General features: G+C 37.4%; 3 protein-coding genes and 1 pseudogene across 6 annotated transcripts; 2 read left to right on the top strand and 2 right to left on the bottom strand.

Annotated features, from left to right (window-relative positions):
• Positions 1–3494: 3494 nt before the first annotated feature.
• Positions 3495–9307, top strand: LOC125208922 (inorganic pyrophosphatase TTM2-like). Of its 3 annotated transcripts, none has more exons than XM_048108450.1 (13): positions 3495–3740; positions 3877–3942; positions 4650–4988; positions 5232–5346; positions 5966–6161; positions 6247–6360; positions 6561–6734; positions 7350–7544; positions 7814–7936; positions 8013–8134; positions 8316–8421; positions 8508–8777; positions 8862–9307. In XM_048108450.1, exons 3-13 carry the CDS (start codon positions 4664–4666, stop codon positions 9081–9083), a joined length of 1962 nt encoding a protein of 653 aa, XP_047964407.1. In that variant the 5' UTR covers positions 3495–3740; positions 3877–3942; positions 4650–4663; the 3' UTR covers positions 9084–9307. The 3 variants fall into 3 exon arrangements, with proteins under 3 accessions (XP_047964407.1, XP_047964406.1, XP_047964408.1); XM_048108449.1 differs by having other exon boundaries at positions 4647–4988; XM_048108451.1 differs by lacking the exons at positions 3495–3740; positions 3877–3942 and having other exon boundaries at positions 4669–4753; positions 4857–4988.
• Positions 9308–10272: 965 nt separating this feature from the next.
• Positions 10273–12057, bottom strand: LOC125210869 (F-box/kelch-repeat protein At3g23880-like). Of its 2 annotated transcripts, none has more exons than XM_048110480.1 (2): positions 12041–12057; positions 10273–11770 (listed from the first exon to the last, which is right to left on the bottom strand). In XM_048110480.1, the coding sequence occupies exon 2, from the start codon at positions 11705–11707 to the stop codon at positions 10550–10552; it is 1158 nt and encodes a 385-aa protein (XP_047966437.1). In that variant the 5' UTR covers positions 11708–11770; positions 12041–12057; the 3' UTR covers positions 10273–10549. The 2 variants fall into 2 exon arrangements, with proteins under 2 accessions (XP_047966437.1, XP_047966438.1); XM_048110481.1 differs by lacking the exon at positions 12041–12057 and having other exon boundaries at positions 10273–11432; positions 11532–11836.
• A 7713-nt stretch (positions 12058–19770) lies between these two features.
• On the top strand, positions 19771–21563 carry LOC125212765. The gene is made up of 2 exons (XM_048113013.1): positions 19771–20175; positions 20264–21563. The coding sequence occupies exons 1-2, from the start codon at positions 19829–19831 to the stop codon at positions 21108–21110; spliced, it is 1194 nt and encodes a 397-aa protein (XP_047968970.1). The 5' UTR covers positions 19771–19828; the 3' UTR covers positions 21111–21563.
• A 1474-nt stretch (positions 21564–23037) lies between these two features.
• LOC125210324 lies at positions 23038–25264 on the bottom strand (annotated as a pseudogene).
• Between the last annotated feature and the right edge of the window lie 442 nt (positions 25265–25706).

Below are 25706 nucleotides of genomic sequence, written 5' to 3'. Positions count from 1 at the left end.
CATGAGTTTGCTTGATGATATTCTGATGAAGTTTGTGTGTGTGTGTGTGTTATTTTATTTCCCCATTTTCTTTTGAGATGATATTCTGACTTAAATTGAAATTTTAAAAAATGTCCTCTAATTATCTTTTATTAGTAGTGCTATTTATTTTCCCAGACTTAACTACTTAAATTGTTCACGAGATCACAAATTATTGACAAACTTCCAATCATATTACCGTTTCTGTTATTTCATCATTATAAGGTGGAAAATGATATCTTATGTATTTGTCATTCGCCACCTATATCTGACTCGTTGTTGATGAAATATTGAAATATGCACATTCAGTGTCGCAATTATGCACTAACGACTCGATCATAATTACTTTATGCAATAATCTTGAGCTTATTCATACTGAAACAAACCATAAAGATTTTTGCAATAATCTTGAGCTTATTCATACTGAAACAAACCATAAAGATTTTTTAACAATATCTACCTACCCATTAAATGCGATAAATAAAACAAGACTTCGATAGTGATGACTGATTTGTTAATAACCGATGCTGCAAGACTTATGGTAGAAGTCTTCCTCTAATAAAAATGGCAAATATCAATTTGCATCTCAACATTTGAGATTCTTATAAAAAATATCTCAACATTTAATAATTGACAAGCAACAATATAACGTTTTCACAGTTATGTTAAGAGATGCTATGGATAACAGAAATCTCATGTAGCACACAAGAGCCTAATGTGGAAATACATGCCCTCTTTTTTTGAGACAGGTGGTGATATGGTGTTTGGCACATTTAAAAATACTTTTTGGCAACCTTCGTTTCTAGAAAAACACACCGAAAACCTTTTTGTAAACAAAAGGATAATTAATACCACAATTTGTATACACATACTACTTGATTTCAAATGCATGGAACACCAAAGAGTAAGTTCATGAATCTTGTATATATCAAGCATAAACTGATAGAGGCCATATGCATGCCACACACGCAATTTCCAAAACTTAACCCAACATACTTCTATTTTTCCAATTCAAAGTTCAATTTATTCAAATATCATCACCAATTCGAATATATTCCAATGGAACATTTATTTCTTGTGTGAAAGAAACAACGTTGTCATCTAATACGTACACTTATCCTGTTACAGCCTTTTCACATTATTTGACGTGAGTTTGACCAATAATTTGTATGATATTCCACCCCTTAACGTAAGTTAGAAATGTAATAGCAATAATGACTCAATATAATGATGCAAAGAGCAAACCGAAAAAAAAACTTCCCTTAAAAATTTAACATAAGGGGAATCTTAGACGATAAAGACAGCTCCATCCTTTTTCTTTTTAAAAAGAAATTTATAAGAAATTTCTTACTAGTACTAATTAAGTTGTGTTTCATCATCGAAAATAGTGCAATTTTGATGGAGTGATAGTAACTTTTACTACTCCTATATCAAGCACATTTAAAGAGATAAAGCATATACTCCATTCATCCCAATGTAGTAACACAATTTTGTCCGGATACAAGATTTTATGGAATTGATGTTTAAAGGTTAGAGTAAAGAAAAAATAAAGTTTGGTTTGACATAATATTTTTTGAACATGTAAATTTACATACTACGATTATCACATTTTATTTTGAAAATGTCAAGGCCTTACCTACGACCCGGTTGTCATCAACTTACAACTAGTTCCCACTCTATTAAACTTTCACATTTTTCTTAGATTTTATTATGTCCCTCTCAATCATAATGATTATTAGTTGAATATGCTTTCTCATTCAAATAAATGACTAAATCACGAAAATAATTTCGCATGATTTTATTGCGTATGATTAATTCAGATGGTCCAATTCAAGTTGTAATGACATTGATTAGTTAGGATGTATCGAGCTGGGATTCGTCTCATTCTTATCTGGTAATCTACTATCGTTTTCCCAAATGATTAAGTTTTTGAGTTGCTAAATTTTGTACATTGAATTTGCAGTAGTACATGAGCTGCATCATTGTCACAGAATCAAATACTTACCATTTATATCAATAGGACAATGCCACGGTTTTGCTTTGTCATCGAATTTTACAAAATTTCCTAAACCCTGTGATTGGGCAAAATCAGAAAAGTCCACATTGAATTTTCAATTTTAATTTGGTTTGGATCGAATTTTCGGATTTCGGATATTTTACTTACTCCTAATCGTGGAAGGTTTCCACTATTTTTTAGAAATATATTTTTTATACAAACTGTTATACTCTTTTAATGCCTAAAGAGGCATTGACCTTGTGATGAAAGAAGCCCATTCCATTTTTGTCACCAATTTTCAATGATAGTAAATATAAGAGAAAGATAGATGTGGAGCCATACATAATAATGTAAGGAAAAGAGAGAGATTCTGCAATTTGTGATGCTTTTATTCGCCAATTATTCATTTGCAAGTACAAGATTTAGCTAATTATCAATTGTAGAATTTAAGACTGCAAATTGCAGAATGAGTTAAAGCCCGTAATAAATTCTTTCAACATTAATTGCTTGAGTTAACGAAGTAATTCATTTGAATTTCATAACTCATTATAAACATTTTTAATGGGGAACTCTCGTGTGATCGCCGCCTACAGGAGTTATTAAAATTTAACACCCAATGAATTAAATTAAAATGTGCTTATTAAATTAACGTATTAATATGTGCAAACGTATTAAGATTAATGTAGTCTATTTGTATGTGCGAACGCCTATTCAAGTTTTTCTCATTTTTAATCACAAGTCACGTGACACACCACGATTTATTAGCTTGAACGAAAATTTGTTATCAATTTATGATGCGTTTTATCGTCAACAATCCACGTGAAGCTCCATATAAATATATCATTATAGGTTTGTGTTAAAATGACAACACATCTTAAAGTGACACCGTGACAACACATATACAACAATATTATAAATGCTATACAGCAATTTATAAATTTTTGTATGACGTGTTGGATATTGTTGGCTAAGAAAAATTGTTGTATAGTGTACAAAATATTGCTGACCGTCTTTTCCAGAATTTTTTTGTCACGTGGCGGCTTATTATTCGTCCATGTGCACAAATGATTGGCTAGAAATGGTGGTATGGTGTTATTTTATGATGTGATGGCACTCTAACACTCCCCTATGATTGTAATTTTATTTCTATAAAATTAAATTATATTTGCATAAATATTTTATCCAATTTCCCACCCCTCAATTAAAAAAGTAAAACTGAGATCAATTTTTTAAAAAAAACAATATTTTATTAGGGATGTAAAAGATATAAATGTCGATAAGTACAGGATATGATTAATATCAATCTCAAATCTTCAATTCGAAAAAGAATCAATAACAAATCTGACTATTTTAAAGGACTAATAAGGCAATAAATATATTTGGAAATAAACGTAAAATTGAAAAGCTAAAAAGAGAAAGCACCAATTATTCAAGTATAAATATCAATCAAATTGATGCCTTGAAAGTCCATCGAGTTGTGCCCTCGATTCAATTCAGTCGTGGCGTTTTCTCAAGAATTCTCAATTCCCAAAAAAATAAGAAATCTCACCGAATTGGAGAAAGAACACACATAACAAAGTAGCAGAGATTTATTAAAATGCACACGTACTCAAAATTGCACCTTTCGATTTGAGTGGATGCCCAAAAAACCTTCTACGCTTTTCCATTCCTTTTTAATTTTGGGCCAACCCCACTTGTAACTGGAAACACAGAATCAGAACAGGAGGTCAGTCTTGTTTGAATGTTCTATATTTTCTTGATTCATGTACTCTTAATATATTCATATCTCCTCATATCTATTCCTTTTATTTTTTCTGTGTTTAAGGAAACTGGGATTTTTTTGGTGTGTGTTTTTGTTGCAGGGAGTAGGTTTGTTGGGGCACTTATATTTTGCAGATCCAAGCTGATATCAAGAGTTGGTTTATTTGGTAAGTCACCCGATTATGTGCAATCTTGTAATGCTGATCATATTTTGATGTTGTTTGATTGAATATTGGTCTAGTTAAACAGCGAGGGATTTGTAAAGATGTGATTTTTATGCTGCTCTGGTTTAGTTGGTCATGTGAACTACGCAGATTGCAACCACTTTGTTGTTTATTGGATTTGCCAGTGCATTGTTTGCCATTTGGGTTGATCTGAAATGTTTAGGGTTGCTAAGTAGTTGATTAGTTCAGTCGAATCGACACTCCCGCCATGATTATAAGTAGCATGGCATTGAGCTTGTTAGGATTCTATAGAGTTTGGTCCTGTTGTTTTGCGTATTTTGTAATGTTTCTGCTTTTTGTTACTTGTTTATAAGCTATTGATTGACTATGAAGTATAAGTCAAAGTCATGTGAAGCTTGTTGCGAGTGGCTATTGTGGTTGTTTTCGAGGTTGTAACTATCTCCAGTCCAAGTCAGAATACTCATGAAAATTTATTCATTACATATTGTGATACAAATTGTACTATCAACAGATGTAAATGGTATTTTTGCTATTGATTTCGCAGAGCTGCTGCAATGAGTTAATATTGACATAAATTGCTTGCATTTGAACTAACTTTTGATATTCTTTCCTGTATTTGATTATGCACTTTCATGCTGTAATTCCTGATCATTTCACCAATATAATAGTTTTCCTTTTGCCTTCAGAAGAAAGTACAGTATCAATGGGTAAAGATGAATTTGCTCATCGGAAACATGGGCTCTTGAAAAATCAAGTTCGGATAGTTAAGAGGAATGACTCAGACCGCTATGAGGTTGCTCCAATTCCTGATAATTTGTCTTTTGAGAAAGGGTTCTTCGCCGTAGTTCGTGCTTGCCAGTTATTGGCACAAAAAAATGAAGGACTCATATTAATAGGAGTAGCTGGTCCCTCTGGAGCTGGGAAGACTGTGTTCACAGAGAAGATACTTAACTTTATGCCAAGCATTGCTGTCATTTCAATGGACAACTACAATGATGCAAGTCGAATTATAGATGGAAACTTTGATGGTACGGAAGATCCATTTATTTTACTCATTGATAAAAAATCTCTCTACAGTGGCCTATTCTACTCACTGCTATTCAGTTGAGATTCTTCTTATGTGTTGAGTTTGCTACTGGACTTTTCTTCTTACATCATGAAACGATTTTATGAATTGCTGATACCTGACCTTTAAACTTGAGTTTGCCATCTGTGCAAAATTCACTTTATATGAATTGATGACATGTTCCGTTGTTGTATCAAACAAACAGATCCACGCTTGACAGACTATGACACTTTGCTGAAAAACATTCATGACCTCAAGGAAGGGAAGCCAGCTGATGTCCCAATATATGATTTCAAGTCCAGCTCTCGCACGGGATACAGGTACTCAGGCTCCTAGAATTTTTTCTTGCTGACTGATCTGTCACATTTTCGACGTGGTTATTGATGGTTACCTTTGCTTGTTATGATCTCTCTTATCTGGTTAATCACGGGCTTAATTGTCTTTAACTTTGACAAAGTCCAAATGTTCAGTTAATATAAGTGCTGGTATCCTTAAGCATTGTAGTACACTGCAATTAGGTTAGTAAAACTCGGCATCCTTGATTAGCTTAAACTAGCATTTCACTCCCTCTATTGAATATATGCATGGCATATATTCAATTTGTGCTATCCCGTGTAACAGTCAAGTTACACGTGTTTCCTTTTTAGGACACCTTTATACTCACCTTAAAATAATATTTATTACTCGCACACCTTTTCACCATATTTCAACTCTCCTAAATACCCGTGCCCAAGAGTTTTTAGCAATGAATACTGAGGGCAGAGAGGAGTATAGTTTATCACTGGCATAATTGCATCTATTTCTCATCCCTCACAATTACTCATTATATTATTATTCATAGTTTGTCTCATTTTCAGGTGATTGCCATTTAAATGCATGATCCATTGCCCACTATTATCTATTGCCTTCTGATTTCATGAAATGAAACTGTGATGACAGGACAGTTGAAGTTCCAAGTTCTCGCATTGTGATTATAGAGGGCATCTATGCTTTAAGTGAAAAACTTCGTCCTTTTCTGGATCTCCGGGTGTCTGTGACTGGTGGTGTTCACTTTGACCTTGTTAAAAGAGTTTTACGAGACATTCAACGTGCTGGACAGGAACCAGAAGAAATAATACACCAAATATCTGAAACAGTATGTATTCCTGATCCTTAAGCTAGATATAACATTGAGTACCTAATATCTTTTATCGAAATACTTAGTTAAGACTTATCTGCAGGTGTATCCAATGTATAAGGCATTTATTGAGCCTGACCTGCGCACTGCCCATATAAAAATTATCAACAAATTTAACCCATTTGCTGGATTCCAGTCTCCTACTTATATTCTCAAGGTAACCTTCAATGCTATAACTTTCGAGCTTAGAGGGTGATTGGTTGACTCTGTCTGAAAGAAATTTAAAGTCTATAAACTTTTAATGAAATCTTTGAGAGCTTGTAAACTCACCCAGTATTATCTACTCTAATTGATACTTTAGTCAAACAGGGTGTTACTTTGGTTACCATATTAACTGTTTGGTGCATGCTTGTATAGTCTACAAAAAATGTGACTGAGGAGGAAATCAAAGCTGTCATGTCCAAAGATCATACAGAAAGCACTGAACAGACATACGACATATATCTTTTGCCTCCTGGTGAAGATCCAGAGATCTGCCAATCTTACCTGAGGATGCGCAATAAAGATGGAATGTATAATCTCATGTTTGAGGTCTGCTTCAATGTCCACTACATATAGTATTCCTTATTTTTTTATTGCTTTTTTGTCAATATGCACACACTCTCTTCCCCTCAACAGATGACACAATATGTATATTGACTATGCTCAGAATATTGTATTAACTGCTATGATATTGCACGCATCACTACAGTAACTGATAAGGGATGTTCAAAGAATATTAGGAACAGAGTTCAAACAAAAAGAATTTGGTTTCCTTTTGTGTGCGCTGAATCAAATGTGGTAATTTGTTGTTAGGCTTTTGAAGTTAGTGCTTTGATGTAATCACTGTTGAGGTTTACTTGCCTACTCTAGGAAATCCTTCAAGAATCCAGGTAGCTAAATTTAAATTATAGAGGTTCAGATCCTTTCATTGATCTTGCCGCCGTGCTACTTATATATTGCATCCACTTAATTGCACTGTGAATATAGGTGTTTATGCTTTGCTCTCTGATATCATGACCGTCTAATAGTTACTAGGAAATGTAGCTGCTATTGGATGTTTCTTTTATTTGCTTTAACAATTGGACGCTGGAAGATCATAATTCATGATAAAATCTACAATTTTTTACTCTCTGTCTAAAATGTGAAATATGTTTTTCATTTTAGGAATGGGTCACTGACTCTCCATTTGTCATATCGCCAAGAATAACATTTGAAGTTAGTGTCCGGCTCCTCGGTGGATTAATGGCTTTGGGATACACAATAGCTGCCATTCTCAAACGAAGTAGCCATGTCTTTTGTGACGAAAGGGTCTGTATAAAGATCGATTGGTTGGAGCAGTTAAATCGTCATTATCTTCAGGTGGTGCACTTGTCTTTATATGATACTTCCCTTCCTTTTTCTCTATTATCAGTTTAGCTTTCACATGCTTATTGTTTCCTCTATTTCGATCTTGTTGCCTAACCTTTATTTTTGGTATTCAATTATTTTGGACTGTGTGTCAAACTCAAGTACAGCTGGTGCTATATGTTTGCATTGTTACCCCTGGACATTAGTTTGTCCATTCGAAGATTTGCTGGCTTGCTACTTTCTATGTTGTTGAATAAAGATATATTTGATTTTTGAAACAGGTACAAGGTAGAGACCGCCTTATAGTAAAATGTGTGGCTGATCAGCTTGGGTTGGATGGTTCATACGTTCCAAGAACATATATCGAACAAATACAGTTGGAGAAACTCGTAAACGAAGTTATGGTATGTTTGGTACAGCCCTCATTAATTTCATCTTCAGTCAGGTAATCCTAACTCCTAATCTACAAAATCTCGGCAGACAATGCCAGATGATTTGAGGACCAAGCTGAGCTTAGATGAGGACTACGCCTCGAGCCCAAAAGAAGCGTTTTCTCGAGCCTCAGCAGAAAGGGCAGCAGCAAGTACGAAACATCTTAGGAGGTACATATCTATCCTAGGTGTTGAACTGCATTACAATGCCTAGATCTTTATAGCTGAAGATCTGTATACACAATGTATACAACACTCTGTGATGCAGATGCAATAAAATTAGGTTATTTTTCTCGATTAATTAGTTTCCAGACTCTTAAATCATCAAACTGGTGGTGATTTCTTTTGGCAGTGGCTTGTCGCATTCATATTCATCAAACAGGGAGAAAAACCTAACCAAGATTGACAGAAGATTCGAGGATAGGACAGCGGACTCACAAGCGACGTTAACCAATCAGGTATCTTTGTTCCTTGCGTGCAATCATCTGCTAGCTTTGCTTAGATTATAGTATTATTAAAATAATTTTTTGGTGACACGGGACAGGGGGCTGCAGCACAGCTTTCAGAACAGATATCTACCCTTAACGACCGTATGAATGATTTCACATCTCGTGTTGAAGAGCTAAATTCCAAGTTGATTAGCAAGAAAGGTTCACCCAGTTCGCAAAACATAGCACAAGCTGAGTTCCCTAATGGTTCAGCTCCGACTTCTTACTTCATTTCCGGGCTAGAGAATGGATCCCTAACTGGATCCATGATGCCTAATTCTTTGTCCTCGTCTCATTTATCAAAAGACGTGTCGTTTCTTGACGAGGTACAATCCTAGTTTCTCGCATCAAAGTCCAACTGATGTGGACTATCAATACTAATCTACGTTTCATTCCAAATTTATTCTCAGCTAACAAGTATAGCACGAGGCCAACGCCAAGTAATCATTCAGCTAGAGAGCCTCAGCAGTCTTCTCCGTGAAAATCTGGGGGAGAGATCGGGTCGTGACAGAAGGCGCAACAGAGGTGAGATTACAGGTAACAGTTCGAGTAGGGTTATCGCGATTTTGGCTTCAGTGGCAGTTGGTGGTCTGGGAATATGTTTGTTCAAGGGCCTTTCGTCGCGGAATTGAGTAAAATTAATTCAAATTCGACATGTACATTTTAGTTTATGTCATTGATTTCCCCATGCTGATTGTTTTGCACACTGTTGCCCTTCTAATCGGGAGTATAGCCTTGAAATTGAGTTAAGTAATAACTGAAGGGTGTGGTGTGGTTGAGCAAATTTTGTACGTGTGGGATTATTATATCTTATGCATTTTTATTATAATGGTAAAAAGGTGAAATTGACACAAAATCCTGCTTCAGACCATATATAGATATTTTTCAAAATGTCTTAATCGTTGGGGAATTATAGTTTCTAGATGCTTTCCTATGACAAAGGGTAGATATCTGTTCTGAAATTGACGATGACAAAGAAGACATGTAGCAAATTTTTGTTTGAGTTTGTCAAAGTAATAGAGAAAAAAATGAAATGGAGTAGAGATTCAAATCAAAATATTTTTCTTTGAAATTTTCATAATAAAAACTACTCCGTATTTCATTTTGATTATTTAGTTCCCGCGCCATCAATTTTGAGTCTTTCCGATGATTAAATTATGATTGAATAAGAAGTAATGAATCATCCCATAATTTGTTCAAGTTTCATCTTTCCAAACCAAAAGATCAGTTTTTTATTGGTTTCTTTGTGAATATTTTAAGAGTACTCCACATCAAAAGAGAAATCGATACATCATATAGTATTTGTTATCAAAGTCATTAAATTTTGTAAGGACATACTCTTGATTTATTAAATGCGAATAATGTATCTGTGGCTAAGATGGTCTAGTTGGTGGAGTGACGATATCATAAGTAAAAATGTCATGTTCCAAGTCCATTTCCAGTCCATAGTCATGTTATGGTGATTACGGACATCCGCATATTTGAATACATTACTCAGGGCATCCCCAACGGGATGGCCTTGTGTCACACCCTCATGACATGAAAGGGACCGGCCACGTTAGAGGAGCTGGATTCAGTTTGATATGACTTGCATTCGGGTTTCTTGCGGTAAGATCCGTACGTTGTGAGATGCACATTGTTGATTATGAGCTTTTTACAAGTTGGCGAGAATGGCAAGTATATCCAACTCCAAACTCTCCATTTGTTGCCCAGCCAAATTTCTGAGAAAAATGATGTCACTCTTGACACATTTTTTAACTCAAACAGCAGCAGATTTTGTAAGCTAATTTTCTTGTCCTAACAATATGCAACGACATGGAATAACAGATGATAACTACTTCAACTAGAAGATACACTCGTTACATTCAATGAAATACATGTCAAGCACACAACAATTTTGATTGATAAGATAATCTGTTGAAAAACTTACCAGCAACAAATATCACTGCAAGTGCCTCAAGTATCTCAACTTGATTATATAAGGATTAACAATACAAGCTAAGACACCTAATTGCTGTATGTGATTAACTAACCACAAATGGATCTTCACAACATGCCTCTAATGTTGAACATTTTCAGCAACCAAGATCTTTACAACTCAAAGTGGAACCAAGCTTTCAAAATAGATGTCTGCTTCGATGAACCTCTCCACATCGGGCCACCTGAAAGAATCATCTTTTGGATTGTACACTAGAAAGCTCCCACTAAACACCAACAAGATCTCACCATTCGGCATGATCAGCAAAGGGTTCGAGTAAACATAGTTCCCCAGACCGGAAGAGTAAGGAATCGAAGCCACCCTAGTCCACGACTCCTCCTCCTCCTTGAGAACCCACAAATCCGTCCGTTTCATCTCATAAACGTAGAGAATGCTAAGACAACCTCCAAGCAACTCCAGAGAGAAATCAGAGAAACCCTCTCCATAAATCGGTTGCTCCACAATGCCATACGCCTCGCTCTCCAAATCAAGAGAAACAATGTTCCAACTAGAACCGAAATCCATCCCCTTGCTCGCAGCAAAGTGAAGCTTCCCACCCGCAAACTTCCCCGTATCATCGTAGGGAACACCAAAGCTGAAATCCCCAATTCTCTTCCAAGAATCAGCCCTCAAACTGTAAATCTTCACAACCGACTCCCGCAGACCTCCATCATCATAATCACAGAACAATCCCACAACCTTGTAATCACCCTCGGATTCGCAATAACCAAACCCCCAACTGTAGTAAAACCCAGGCTTCATCTCCACGACTGCAGAAGGGAGCTGCCTCGATTTCCTCGTAGCTGGGTTCCACAGAAAGACGTCGTCTTCATCAATGGCGAGGCAAATTATACCATTGCAAGAGCCCACGACCCAAACGGTGCTATGCGGGGTTTGGTTAGGGAAGTCAACGTTGGGTGCGACGACCAGAGGCTCGCGCATCAACGAATCCACGGAGCATTGCTTGAGGGTATAGGTAGGGTTTAAAAGAGTGAATATGATTCTGTGATTGGCGAAATTCGCGTTTTCCGCCGAGTGTTTGAGATGAGATTTGACGAATCGGGAACTGGAAATCAAGGAATTCCACGATTTGGAAACGCACCTGGATTTCAAGAGGGATTTGACGGGGAGCCTTAGGAGGATATCTTGGATGATTTCTTCAGGGAGATCCACGATTTCTCCGAGGGAGGGAGTTTGAGATTGAAGGTGGGTAGTGGCTTTGGTTTTCTTCAATTGATTGTTTGCGGATGAATCTGAACAAATTTGTTTGCCTTCCATAGTGAAGATTTCGATCGCCGGAGTCGGAGAGAAGAGTTTGGCGGCGTCTATGATAGTGGAAACCTGTCGTAGTGAGAAAATTTTTATTTTATTACTGTATTAAAATTAGAAAATCTCAAACTATGTTATTTCAATTTTCTGACTAACTATTCATAATTCATTGTTTTATTATTGATAATTGGATTTATATGTATTTTTAATCCATATTAATTTATATAAGATGAAATCATATGCCTAGTAATTCGATTTGAGTTGCATTTATTCAAAAAAAATAAATAGATATAGAGACAGATCCAAGACTATATCGGAGGGGATTGAGCTAGCCGACGCGACCTGACGATGTGCTAATATAGAAAAGAGAGGAATTGCGCAAAAAATTGAGAGAGAAGGAGTAGTTTGAGTGTTTGATTGATTGAATGAATGAATTTGGGAAAATGGGGTGATACATCGAGAAGAAGAAAAAAAGAAAGTTCTACAATGAATGTGAAAAGAAGGATTATTGGGGCTCACACTTTTATGGAGACAAATGTAAAGATTATGCATAAAAAAATGGGAACAAAGAACAAATTAGAAGATTATGCCTAAAATCAGAACAAATTAGAAAATTATGTTAATCGGTTAAAGGAGAATAGGTTATGGAGTAGTTTTTCATTGTGGGACTGGGATATGTAATTATTAGAATTTGGTTCACTTATCCCCTAAAAAAAGCCCTAATAAAAAGAAGATAATTTATATAGTACTTATATAGATTAGATGAGATCTTCGGTAGATCGACAAAAGACAGAATTAAAGATATTTTAACATGCTTCCACATGTGTCTTTTTTATCTTTTACCTCAAAAATAGAAGACTAATGTTCATTCCGACGCACATGCGTAGGGACTTGTTAAAATGTCTTGAATTTTGTCTCAGAATGACTTGGTGAAGAACCGAGATCTATATAAATGAGGACCCTCCCCTCTTATGAGGTCTTTTAAGGAGGTTAGTGACTCATTTCTAATAGTTATCGGAGATGGATCATGAAAAATCTTTTATTAAAGTTAGAACATATTATATCAGTTTGCAAATACATTTATATACATAACACATATATCAGTTTTTGATTCAATATCAATTCATTGATTCATGAATATTACTCCTAGTTTCTGACTCAATATCGGTAACTGGAATAATATTTTATGATAGTATGATTTTTAGTTCTCAAAGTTCTTATTCTAAAATATTTCTAACTAGATACAACCATAGTACTCCATCTGTCCATGAAATATTGTCCAAGTCTGCTTTGACATGGATTTTAAAAAATGTGAAGAAGAGTGAGCTGAAAAAGTTAGTAGAATGAGGATCCCACATTTATATAGTAGTTTTATAATAAAATGTGAGTGTAAAGAGTGAGTGGAAAGAGAGATTCATTTACCGAAAATTGAAAAAAGCAAAGTAGACACGGACGCACCAAAATGATAAAACTGGATAACATTCACGGACGAAGAGAGTAAGGCCATCCGCATCCTTGTCTCTTAACCGTCTCATCTCTTAACTATTCATGGGCTCCACTGTACTTTTCAGCTCATCTCTTAACTAAGAGACAACACCTGCATCCATCCATCTCTTAACCATCTCTTAACTATTCATTCAATTTCATTTTTTATTTCCAACAAATTGAATTAATAAAAACACACTTCATTAAATAAAATAAAAATTACAATTTAAAAGCCTAAAAAATAAAAAAAAAAAAAATACATAATTTAAAATCCTAAAAAATAAAAAAAATACATAATTAAAATACTCTAAATTACACTATAAAGACTACTCCGCCGGCGAATCATCATCCCCCGAAGTCGGCGGTGCACCCAAGTTAGATCGATCCCCTATACCAAGTTGAGCTTTCATATACCCAATTCCGTCCATATGGGCTGAAACTTGGGCAGGAGTCATTCTTGAAAGGTTAGCCATCGTGGCGACCAGGTATATGGACATTAGGGTGTTCGAGCCCGTGCCCGTGCCGGAGCCCGAGCCCGAGCCCGAGCCCGACTGGCTTGATTCGCCGCGGCCCCTCCCTCTTCCTCTCCCCCTCGCTCTCGCCGCCTTGGTCCCTTGCGGCCGACACCGTGAACCGGAAGAAGACCCCCCTGCATCATCGGTTGGCGTGCCCTCACGTGAGGTGTTGCCTTCCCCGCCATCACTAGACGAGTAGTGGCCACACGCCGTGTGCTTCGTGCGTTTCGAGCCCGACTCGACACCGCCAGTCCACCTTTCAAGGTGGTGGACTTGCGACCAAACATCGACAAACTTGAAATCTTTGCCGACGTCGTCTTTGAAGACCCGCAACGCCGCTCTCAAAATGTCGGCTCCACCGGCTCCGCTCTGATAATTCGCCTCTTCTGCCCTGTATATTGCGCAAATTTTTTTGACATCTTTGTCGCATCGATCCCAATGACTGTGGAGCATCTTCACGTTGCGGGCAAAGGTGTTCTTCGGCCTTCGTGCGTTGTAAACTTCGTTGATTTTTTTTCCAAAAACACTTGTTGGTTTGTTGATTCCCGACGACAGGATCGTACGAGACGCTGATCCAAGCGTCGTACAGAGCCAACGTCTCGTTTTGGGCTGTATGGATGACGGATGCCGTCTCCCCACAACCTCTTCCTCCTCGGCATTGACGCCGAGCCTGAGGCCGATCCTGCCGGAGCCGGAGCCTCCACCTATTGGCCAATCGGGCAAAGTGCGTTCAGCGCCAAAAAATTCTCCGGAATTTGGGATAATCCCGGCGATTGCCCGTACCTCTGGAGGGGAGGGACGATAGTATGCATCCACATCAAAATGTGGTGTTTGGTACGCCGGCGGAGTGGTCGAGGCTTGGGTGCCCGGCGACGAACCGGAGTACCCAAACAAGTTGGGGCCATACATGCTCGCCCAATCGTCGAACGAGTTCAAGTCGAACCCGCCGGAGCGCCGCCTGCCGGAGTTTCCATCGCCGGACATTTTTTCAACAATTTGAGAGAAAGGAATAGATGAGTGTAGTGAATGGAAGAGGAATGAGAGTAGTGTTTGTGTGTAAAATGGTGAATGGAGTATGAAGTATATTTATAGAATAATAAAAGAAAAGAAAAGAAAAATTTTAAAAATTGACCGTTTGTTCCAACGGTCATTTGACCGTTTAATTTAATTTAATTTTTTTATTAAATTCGAATTTTTCGAATTTATAAAAAAAAAATTATTACTTCATAATTCCGACGCCCACTCGCGGGCTGACGAGTGGGCGTCACGCCATCATCCAGCGCGCGTCGCGCGACGAGATGTCTCGTCTCGTCGAAACGAGACGAGCGTCGCAACGCTGTCTCGATGCTGTCTCGTCTCGTCAAGACGAGACCGAGACAGCATCGCGTCTGCGATGCGGATGCCCTAATAGTTATTCTACTTTATAAGTTAGCAAATAGAGTAGCTATTTTAAAAAGTAAAAATAGAACATGGCCATCCCTCCACAATTGTGTCCAAATCGAATGAACGTAAAAGAGATTCCTTGAACCTTACCGACATTTATAAGATACTCTCCCCTTCCGTTCCACTCAAAATATCCATATTATTGAGTGACACGAGATTTTAGAAAGAATTGTTAGGTAAATTAAGTAGAGAAAAAAAGATAGTTAAATATTTTAATAAGGAGAGAAGAGAGAGATTTATTTTTATATAAAAAATGGGCATCTTTAATGGAACAAGCTAAAAAGAAAAGGTGGACATCTTGAAACAGACGACGAAGTATTTCATGTATTTGTAAATTTGTAGTATAATTATTTTCTCGAGAAAACTTTGTACAGTAATAGTTCTAATTGACTGTTAATAATTTTGTAATTAGCTGATTCTTAATTTTTTACGATGTATTCCAGTATAGTTTTATCCTTTTTGACCTGTAATTAAGTGCATGACTAATAGTAGTTGGAAAATTGAACACATCTACATTTGCACGGCGGAATCTGCTTTATATGATTGAATTTAAGGGGGCCTGCAAATATATTTGAACTTACACAATAAAAGTGACTACTATATAATTGCAATAATTGTCAGAAAATGGATAGTTGGATAAATCATACATTTGTGATTTGTTATAGCACGAATAAGCATGTACTATCAAATTATAGATATGTAGGAAGACTATCACTCTCTAGAGTAGAGGGTGGTCGAACCTTCTTGATTGTCCTCATCTGTTGGTGTCAATCTCCGAAAGAACTTGACAAAGCCTCATCTGTATTGCCCTATTATCATTATGTGTTTGGAATAAACTATTTAATTAGACGTGTAAATCCTACTAGACATACATATATTACTTGAAGTTGAAGACGAATATTAAAAGACAAAATTGAATTATTAATACCATGGATTTTAATGAATTCCAACATCTTCATCGTCATGGAAGCCCTACTCCACTTGTTCACTTCAAATCACATTTAATGAAAATCCAATAATAATAATACTACTTCAATTCATTAAATTCATGTGGTGTGAGTAGTTATGAATGTGGCGAGCTTACACAAACCATTCAATGTGTTATTACTAACACATCAAAAAAATTAATTGCATTAAATAAGATTTTTGTTATTTATTAATATTAGTAGTAATAGACTTTTGGAAAAGGTAGAGGAAAGAAAAAAAGTGATTGATATGATGCGAGTGAGACTCGCAAACAGAAATCTGTCATCGCTTCTCACTCAATGCATTTCCCAGAATTGTCAATCACTCACTTTTGTAGCTAGTTATACCTGCATAAATATGGAACTTTTATTTTCTTACCAATAATTATTCACTGTTTTCTTTTGTCAAAGGGATAAATATAATGAAATTCACTGTCTTTTTCTTTGACAGCACGAGGAAATAAGGCGGCTATTCCCACGGGCTCGATAACCATTATTGTTCGGCCCAATAAATCCACCCTTATTTTGCGTTTCGAAATCTACATTAATTTATTTATTTCTGGTAGATGAGATCCTCCCTTGATTATTCTATTGTTTGGTGTACTATTTAAAGCGCAAGATTTGATTTCCTTTTCAATGAAATTCAAATTTATTGTATTTACCATTTATGAAATAAACTGGAATCTATTACTCCGTATAATGTAAATTAATTTGAGATACTCCCATCCCATTTACTAAATTAATTTATATTTTTAATACTACAAGACATTCACACATGCAAGTTGGATAAATCATAACAAATGTACCAACAGTTTATTGATCGAAAAGAAACGTAAAGTTAACGCCACATGCCACCCACCATCACCATGCTAGATTGCTAGTAGCCTCGCCTCGTCTCTCCACTCTTTATGATTGGAGTTTGAAAATTTCAATCCAAAATAAAAATTAAATTCCAAACCTATTTCGTGACACTATTAATTACTTACTTCTTGCAAACATATTTCTGACTTCCCATGCTTCAATTTGCATTCCCTCAAACCACCAGCCATGAAAGCGTATTCTTCGTCCTGCTACAAACACCCCTTCTCACCGTCTCCCCCCGGAATCTGCCCTCACTGCCTCAGCGACCGCTTGCTCGATTTGGTCTGCTCCGACTGCGGCCAGCGCCGCGCCTCCGCATGCTCCTGCTCGCAGACGCTATTCCACCGCAACTCCTGCAGCAACGCGGATGTGGGGAGGATGTCCTTCTTGATCGACAGCGACAAGCGCGGCGGCTCCTCCTCTCTCCGGAGAAGCACCAGCAATTCCGCGGGGCTGAAGAAGGGCGGTGGATTCTCGCGGATTAAGGGGCTGTTTGGGAAGAGGCGGAGGGGTAGTCAGAATCTTGATTTTTGTGATGGAAATATATTTAGAGATGATGAAGAAGAAGAAGATGATGAAATGGGGTTGGATAGATTGTGTGTTTATCCGATTAAGGAGAGGGATTTGGGGTTTATTGAGGTGAAGGTGGATTCGTGGTGTGAAGATAAGCGGAGGAGGAGCAGAGCTTCTGCTTCTGATCATGGGGATTTTGAGATTGTTGGGAGTTTGGGGACAAGTGGGGTTTCGGGGAGTTCTTGCAGGATTACTATGAATGAAAGGGAAAGGGAAAGGGAAAGGGGGTTGAAGCAGAGGAGCAGAAGCAGCAAGCTTTGGAAATGGATTTTTAAGAACAGAGCTGCTGCTGCTGATGATCATGGTGAAAAATAGTTTTATTTTGTTATGTTTTATTAGAGATGAAACAGTTTGTTGTTTGTTTTGGATGTAGTAGAATTATTGATGTATGTTTTTGTATGTTGGCGGTCTGTATCTTTTTCCCCGGAATCTGCAGTGGTTAATTAGGTACGTACTAAGTAAATTTTTGTTCATGCTACTGATATTATTAATTAATTAATTAATTAGTAGTAATTGATAAATGCTTCACTTTGTCAAGAATCCCATTGCTATTTGTAGATATATTAGGTTAGCCGCATATTTTATTTAGTAGTAGTATCATTTATTATGCAATGTTTTCAGTCTATTCAGAACTTCCAGGACCAAAAGAAAGTACTGATGACCCAACTCCAAATTTTCTTCCTCAACTGCATCATAGCATCCCCTGCAAATTAGATTGACGCCTTCCTCTCTTGCAAAGCCGAATTCAACGCCCTCCTCATCTCCGGACATGACCCCTTTCGCCACCTCGTCCCACAAAACTGGCCTCAATTTTCCCACACGTTTCAAATCTCACCCAAATCCAACTTTTGGTTTTTAATTTTTTAATCATTCTCATTTATACTAAAAGTTACCATTGTTATGAATTAAAGTAACATGATTTCAAATGAAGAAACGTAAGTGATTGTTGTGAATAAGTTATTATGAATAAAATTGAATATTTTAATGAATAAAAGTTACCGTATAAAATAAACTTAAATAGCACTATCGATCTAAATTGCTCGTGCATGCAAATCTGCACTATTTCAACCGAAACAACACTTCCGATTCTCTATTCCAGATTTTTTAGTGTTTCGTTTGCACGTTCTTTATGGGCACTAATGGTGCAAGTTTCTGTTTTGTTACAAAGAGGTTTAAGGTTCAATTTCACAGTTTACAAGCTTCACGTCTAAGTAAAAAAAACGTGTTTCAGTTACATTTTCTTGACAGAAAACGTAGTATAATAAATTTATAGAAGAGTTAGGTATTTCGGTGAGGCATGCTGAATTGAAGAGCACTCATATGTTTTTTTTAATATTTTTGTAATTCATGGTGATTAAAAACTTTTATCTGCACTTCTGAAAAGGAAGACCAACAAATTTACTAGCCTATTAAGAAGCTATGTATGGGCAATAAATAAAGCAGGTAACAAAACCTAACTTACATACTGCATTATATTAGACGGATTAGTTTATTACGTTTACGCATTGGAATTTTGAATTTCAAATATTACCTGTGAAATATATGCCAGCATTGCCAGTGATCCGTCGCTATGGCACATTTTTATTCTTCTAAACAAAAATTTGAATAGCAGCATGCTCGTTGACATTATATACAGCCTCCTCTTTTTTTTCTAGCAAGTTGACCGCGGTACGTTTTCAATGATGGCGAATTTAATCGATTGCTGTATACACAGTATATATGTACTGTTAATGATTTTATATAGTGAAGGCTAGATTTTTTAAGCTTTAATTTTGGTAATAACGTTCACTATGAGTAATAATTTTATTCTTATAATAACATTATTCATTGGTGAGATGAAATATTGTCGAGATAAAGAAGGTGTGAACCACCAGAATGCATGCTAAAAATGGTAGAAAGCTGATTTAGTCAAATAGTTCAATTGATCGGCTGGACTAGTGAAATAAAAAACAACAAGTGGTTGTGTAAGATTCATGAATTATGAGTATGATACTATTGATATAAAACGTAATTAAGCCAAACTAAGCACGTTATAGGTCAAGCTTCTTAGTATGCAAATCTCGTATAAAAACAGTAGGCTGGGTTGGCATTTATCATTTACAATTAGATTGAAAAGTCAAATTATTGAAATTGGAGACGTGCGTTATCTGTAATGAGGCAATTCATCCGAAATTCCCATCTATATAATATAGGGAGTAACATAAACCAAAGAAATTTCAAAGCTAGAGAGCAATATATGAGTATATTTGAGGCCAAATTCAAACCAGAAATCAAATCTCATAAGAAGAATGTATGTGACAAGGCCTCTGTCCCAGCTGCTCAAATCACCAGAAAGCGTATCAGCAGCAGTCGATGGTCCGAACAGCGGATTCCTAGTCATCCAAGACGAGGAATCTTTAAGATACTCCTTTTTCGGGCTGTTCAAAAATCACAGCCTCAAACAGCTGCCTTTCCCTCAAGACAAGGAGCTCATCGTTCAATACACCACCACCACCACCACCAACACCACAACCAGCGACCTCATCGGCCAATCCACTCAATCATCTCACGATCCAATATTCTTGATCCCTTCCCTCAACCGCCCCTTGTCGTCCAATCGCTACTACGCCATTGTTCCCCATGGAAAACGCATAGGGTATACTAATAACATCGATCATCATTTTTTTTTAATTTCACATGTACAGATTGCTTAACTAATATATACTATATGTGTTGATTCTCAGAGAAGCGTTGACCTGCTCGAGAGAAGAAGATAAGGTGAGTTGCTGCTTCTGCCGCTGGGTCACTGACGTGAAGCCGAGGCCGTTGGATCCGCGCAACGTGTATCAGCAGTTCCATATTGCTCCATACAACGCCTTTGGCAGCTCCAAGGGCGAGTTCCTGGCCAAGTCAGTTGTGTCGGATGGTTTCCCTCCTGACTTCCTGCGGAGGAAGGGCTGGACCATCGCAACCAAGACACCGAACACCTTCACACTGGGTGAAGCACGAGGCCTTGATGCCAGGCTCCGTGCTAGTCTGCTTGAGTTGGACTCATCGAGAGTGGTTGGGAAATGGTACACTCCCTTCGTGTTTGTCAAGGATGGGTCGTTGAGAGATCAAGTGAAGCAATCCATGTATTATGAGGTTATACTGCTGCAGAGATGGGAGCCGATTTTCAAGATTGGCCGCGATCCTAATAATAAGGGGATTAATTCAGTAGTGATTGATGCTACGGTTGAAAAGGAGGAGGTGTTTGTTGGTGGGATCGGCAAAGCTGTGTGGAATGGGAAAAGCGCGGTGGACGGAGTGGTTTGGTTTAGGGTTGAAGGCAGCAGAGGAGAAGGAGTGGGATTGAGAGTGGAGTTGGTGGAGAGGATGAAATGGGAGGAGGAGAGAGGAGGGTGGATGGGAGGGGAGGAGAAACAAGTGAAGATTCATAAGGTGGAGGAATTGGGAGGAGGAGTTGGTGATTGGAATGAGTTTGGATGTTATGTTTTGGTGGAGAGGTTCAATGTGAGGAGAATGGATGGGAGTGTGGTCATTTCTTGTGATTTTAAACATTCTCATAAGCTGAAGACTAAGTGGGCGTAGGCCACTGACTCCGTGGTCATGGATTTACATGTTTGATTATACTTGTATGTATATGTAATGTAAATAATGTGACGGTAAGTAATTGTGTCACGATCACACTCTCTAAAAATATAAAAATCGATTTATCGCGATTAGGGAAGAATTTTAAAAGCGGAGAAGAAAACGATAGACGGGGTTCATCACTACTTTAGCTACTTTAGCGACTTGGCCGGTTACTCGAGATTCTCGATTATTTCATTTCATGATGTTAGCAATGTACAGTGGACAAATAGGATTATTTTCTTTTCGAGATCTTTTACTTTTTTTTCTCATGTGGGAGTTAGAATTAATTCCCGTTTATCTACTTGTATCCATGTGGGGAGGAAAAAAACGTCTGTATTCGGCTACAAAATTTATTTTGTACACGGCAGGGGGTTCTATTTTTCTTTTAATGGGAGTTCTGGGCGTTGGCTTATATAATTCTACTGAACCAACATTAAATTTTGAAATATTGGCTAATCAGTCCTATCCTGTGGCCTTGGAAATATTAAATTGGCACAACTGGACATAAAATGGGAAAACTTGGATTAGAATTGAACATATATAAGATTTATGGCTTTTTCAAACATATAATAACTGAACATAAACTTGAGTTTAACTCGCAACAGAAGAATTAAAAACTACTAATAATCTAGGTATTGATACATGTAGAATTGATCCGTCGAGCGCCTTACTTCGAGCTATAACTAACAGGTCATATTTTTCTCTATTCTCACTTACTGTTTTGCTCTCTTTTCTATGTATTTCATTTTCTTCTCTTTTCCCACTACTTTATCAAATTCTCTACCCATTTCTTTTAGTTCCCAAATTTCATCATCACATAGTCACAGTAACAACGTTGTTCTTCCTTTTCACACAATTCTTAAATTTTTATTGTCAGTCACTACTCAAAAGTTATATGAAAAGGGATAATTTAGCATGAATCATCGTAATCTCAGTTCGAGATTATTCCGTTTTGGTTATGAAGAATAATTTACTTTCTTATAGATGAGAACGACTATGGATTCAATCTGCAAAGTTGGATCTAATGTTTGGAGATACGAACATGATTTATATTCTACTTGCAAATTGCAATGTGATGAAATATGAACATGTCATACATGGGTGGAAAACACATTTGACTGATAAGAAATTATGTTATTTAAATTTATAATATCTTGAAGGATGGAAGGACGAAGTCAGATAGGAAATTAGTTGTGATGGTGAATTTGGGAATTGAAAAAATGGGGATGAGAAAGGAAGTAGGATTGGAGCATTTGATAAAGAAGTGAGGAAAAGGGAAAAAATTCTCCTGATGTAATATATATATATATATATATATATATATATATATATATAGGGTCTTGTTAGGTTGAGATTATTTAGCTAAATTGAGAAATGAGATGCAATATGGGCCACTAATCCACAAGCTAAACAAAATGTCAACAAATACAACATTATGTCAACAAGGGGGTAAAATTGTAATTTCTTTAATAAAAAAAGCGTGAAACATCCAAACTGATTTCAAACCAATTTCTAAAATTTCTCTAAAATCTCTCTTCCAAAATCTTCAAATCTTCATCTGCAAAATCTCGCTGATCTTCAAAATTCAAAACGTAAACATTCAAAATATCGCTGATCTAAATGACGAATGAAGAGGAAAATCTGAAAGACGGATTGGTAGGAAGAGAGGCGGTAGACGCCGCTGGAGGCTTCTCGGAGGAGGATTGGTCGCTCGTTGATGAAGATCGGGAGGGTTTCGGTGGTGGAGGAGAGGAGGAAGGTGAGTGTGTACACGAAGAGACCTAATCGCTTCTCGATCCCCGATTTGTCTAATCCCCAAAATATCAAATGAACTAAAACAAAGTTGAGATATCACAGTTAACAGGCAAGAAAAAGCAATAAAACTGCCAGACATCCAATTCAATCATCAAATAAAAGTTCAATCATCAAATTGGTCAATCATCTGCGTCGGACTCACTACCAGAGGAACTCCCTGAATCAGAATCTGTAAAAAACAAGCTCAAACGAATGAACATCTTCTGTTTCCGTTTTCCATACTTTCACCCCCAACACAATGTAGAAACGCAAGAAGAATCAGTATCAATACCACTCGAGGATGACGAATCGCTGCTTGAGCTGCCAGAACTGCTTGAGCTACTGCTGCCATTGCCTCTACCATCATTCTCCTGTCCAACAACACCATCATTCTCCTGCCCAACAACACCTTCTTTCACAAACTCAATCTCCACAACAACAGGGAAACTCGTTGCTGGCATATCGTCATCAATATCTACATCTTCTTCATCATTTTGTTTCATCATCTTGCCACAATCATCTTACCACATCAGCATCAGTAACAGGACTGGAGGGAATAGAAACTCCAGCAGCTGGATTGTTGTTCATCATCAACGCTTGCCGCTTTGTCTTGCTCACCATCTTCTTCGAATTGGTCACAAACCGATCAAGTTCCCACAGCGTTTCCGTATCAAGAGCCTCAATATCAAGCTCAATTTCATTGACATCCTGTGCCAAATGCTCATCCCTCTTCCTGATTATCTGTACAAGTTGAGGCATCTTCTCTTGGGGTAAATTCTGCAACCCAAATCCAAGTTTTGTTGACATCCAATTCCTGATAATACTTCCAATTCTATAAACAAATCAACAATTAAGCTTGCAAAAAGTTCAAATCCTATAACAAAAGCAAATATTGGAAAATCAATCTCTCAAATGAGTTCACATCTAATACAATTGAATCATCTACTGCAAAAATATGGTAATATGGTTGCAACAGAAGCAAAAATCTCATAAAAATGTTGATAGCAAAAACACAAGTTAATAGCAACTCATCAAATCATGATCAAGGAAAAACAACTACTTAGTCTACAGTCATCACAACAAGCACTACAAGGCAAAAAAAAAAAAAAAAACAGAGACGTATCAAAATGCCTCTATTTTACAGAAATCAGTAAAACATGAAAAGAAAATAGATGAATTCGAATTAAAACATGGTACAACCACAACAAAAATGCTTGTTTCAAATAAATAAAAATGGAAAAGAGAACAAAGAAATTCACCTAAACCTGATCTACTTTCCCCAAATAACCACACAGTGTTAGCTCAAACAATCAAAACATGAAAAGAAAATAGAATTAGCCAGAAAAGTAGAAACAGAGTATGAGAGATGCGGTGAAATGAGAACAAAAATTGAAGTGCATCTCACCCTATCAAACGATTTACTCCCAAATTTAAACAGACATGCAGAGTGAGCTTTCGGGTTCCTGTTTTTGTGAAATACTCCCAAAGTTCACCATCTCCGATCAGCATTTCACCTTCTCCGATCACCTATATGTAGTTGACATTATAGGTGCGTAGTTGACATTAAAATTGAGAATCTAACTCTTAGCAACTAATTCCCAATTAGGAAATATCACCAAACACCTAGAGTGCATTATGATTAAGCTTGATTCCTCACTCCAACACAATTGATAATCTAAACCTAAAACTTTCAATTCCATAAACGAATTAATAATCAAGCTTGCAAAAAGTTCAAATTTTATAACAAAAGCAAATTTTGATGAATCAATCTTTGAAATCAGTTCATCCAATTCCATAATCTGGCGGTGGTATTGAATTTGTCTCATCTTTAATTGTTGAATCTGCAGCTGCAAAATCTTCAAATCAAATTCGTTGGATTCATTGAAAAGCAGCAGCTAATAAGATGTCATCATCACTCCTGTCAGCGAATCCAGCACTAAATTCCGGTAGATCGTCGATGAGGAGACGGAACAAGAAGAAAATCCATAGCCGCGATATAGCAGAAAATAACGATCAGCACCAAAACTCACCAATCGAATGGAAATCGGAGACGCAGCAGCAAATCTACTCGTCGAAGCTCCTCCAAGCGCTCGCCAAGTCCGGAACGGCGACGGCTCGCTCCTCAGATTCGCGCTCGTGATTCCGGCGAGCTGCCTGAACACGAAGTTGAATTCGCCGTCCGCGTTAATTGATTGATTATTAGATTTCGACTTCGTCAGCTTGTCTGCCGTCACTTTAGGCGACGGCGTCCGGCTCCCTGCTGTGGCAGCTCTTCCGGCGGAGACATGATCGAGCTGCCACCACCTCGTCGCCGTCATATCAGCGCAATCGCAGGCGCAGGCGGCGCTCAAACATGCGCTACATGATCGCTGCAAGCTCAATTCACAGCTGCCACAGCCTCTGTTGTTTCACCACTCCGTTTCACCCTACGTTTCGAGACGGAAATCGCACACCGGCGCATCCGCGCCGCGTCACCCCCACGGCGGGCATAAGCTCTTCTTCAGCACTCCCCAATTGATGCCTCGCCGCTCAATTGCAGTCGAGATTGAGAGGTTTTCTTCTCTGTTTTGGGGATTTTCAGATCGAAACCCAATTTTTCTCTCCCAACAATGCGTCCAGATGCAAGGAATCAACATTTACCATTCTACCCTTTCATATTAAATTAATCTAAAAATATTTATTGTGTGGCAAAATCTGGACCACTCATTTAATAAAAATGAGTGGCCGATATTGCATCTCATTTCTCAATTAGCATAAATA

This window comes from Salvia hispanica, chromosome 3 (genome assembly GCF_023119035.1).
Source record: "Salvia hispanica cultivar TCC Black 2014 chromosome 3, UniMelb_Shisp_WGS_1.0, whole genome shotgun sequence".
Lineage (NCBI taxonomy): Eukaryota > Viridiplantae > Streptophyta > Magnoliopsida > Lamiales > Lamiaceae > Salvia > Salvia hispanica.
Note: the sequence above shows the minus strand (reverse complement) of the source record. Positions and strands in the feature narration are given on the sequence as shown.

What these genes read in the sequence shown, in the direction of transcription:
- LOC125210869 (XM_048110480.1), bottom strand. Translation starts at nt 11,707, where the DNA reads ATGGAAGGCAAACAAATTTGTTCAGATTCATCCGCAAACAATCAATTG.
- LOC125212765 (XM_048113013.1), top strand. Translation starts at nt 19,829, where the DNA reads ATGTATGTGACAAGGCCTCTGTCCCAGCTGCTCAAATCACCAGAAAGC. An exon ending in CCCCATGGAAAACGCATAGG is followed by an intron (nt 20,176 to 20,263) that starts GTATACTAATAA and finishes GTTGATTCTCAG; the next exon opens with AGAAGCGTTGACCTGCTCGA.
- LOC125208922 (XM_048108450.1), top strand. Translation starts at nt 4,664, where the DNA reads ATGGGTAAAGATGAATTTGCTCATCGGAAACATGGGCTCTTGAAAAAT. An exon ending in TACACCAAATATCTGAAACA is followed by an intron (nt 6,162 to 6,246) that starts GTATGTATTCCT and finishes ACTTATCTGCAG; the next exon opens with GTGTATCCAATGTATAAGGC. An exon ending in TAAATCGTCATTATCTTCAG is followed by an intron (nt 7,545 to 7,813) that starts GTGGTGCACTTG and finishes TTTTTGAAACAG; the next exon opens with GTACAAGGTAGAGACCGCCT.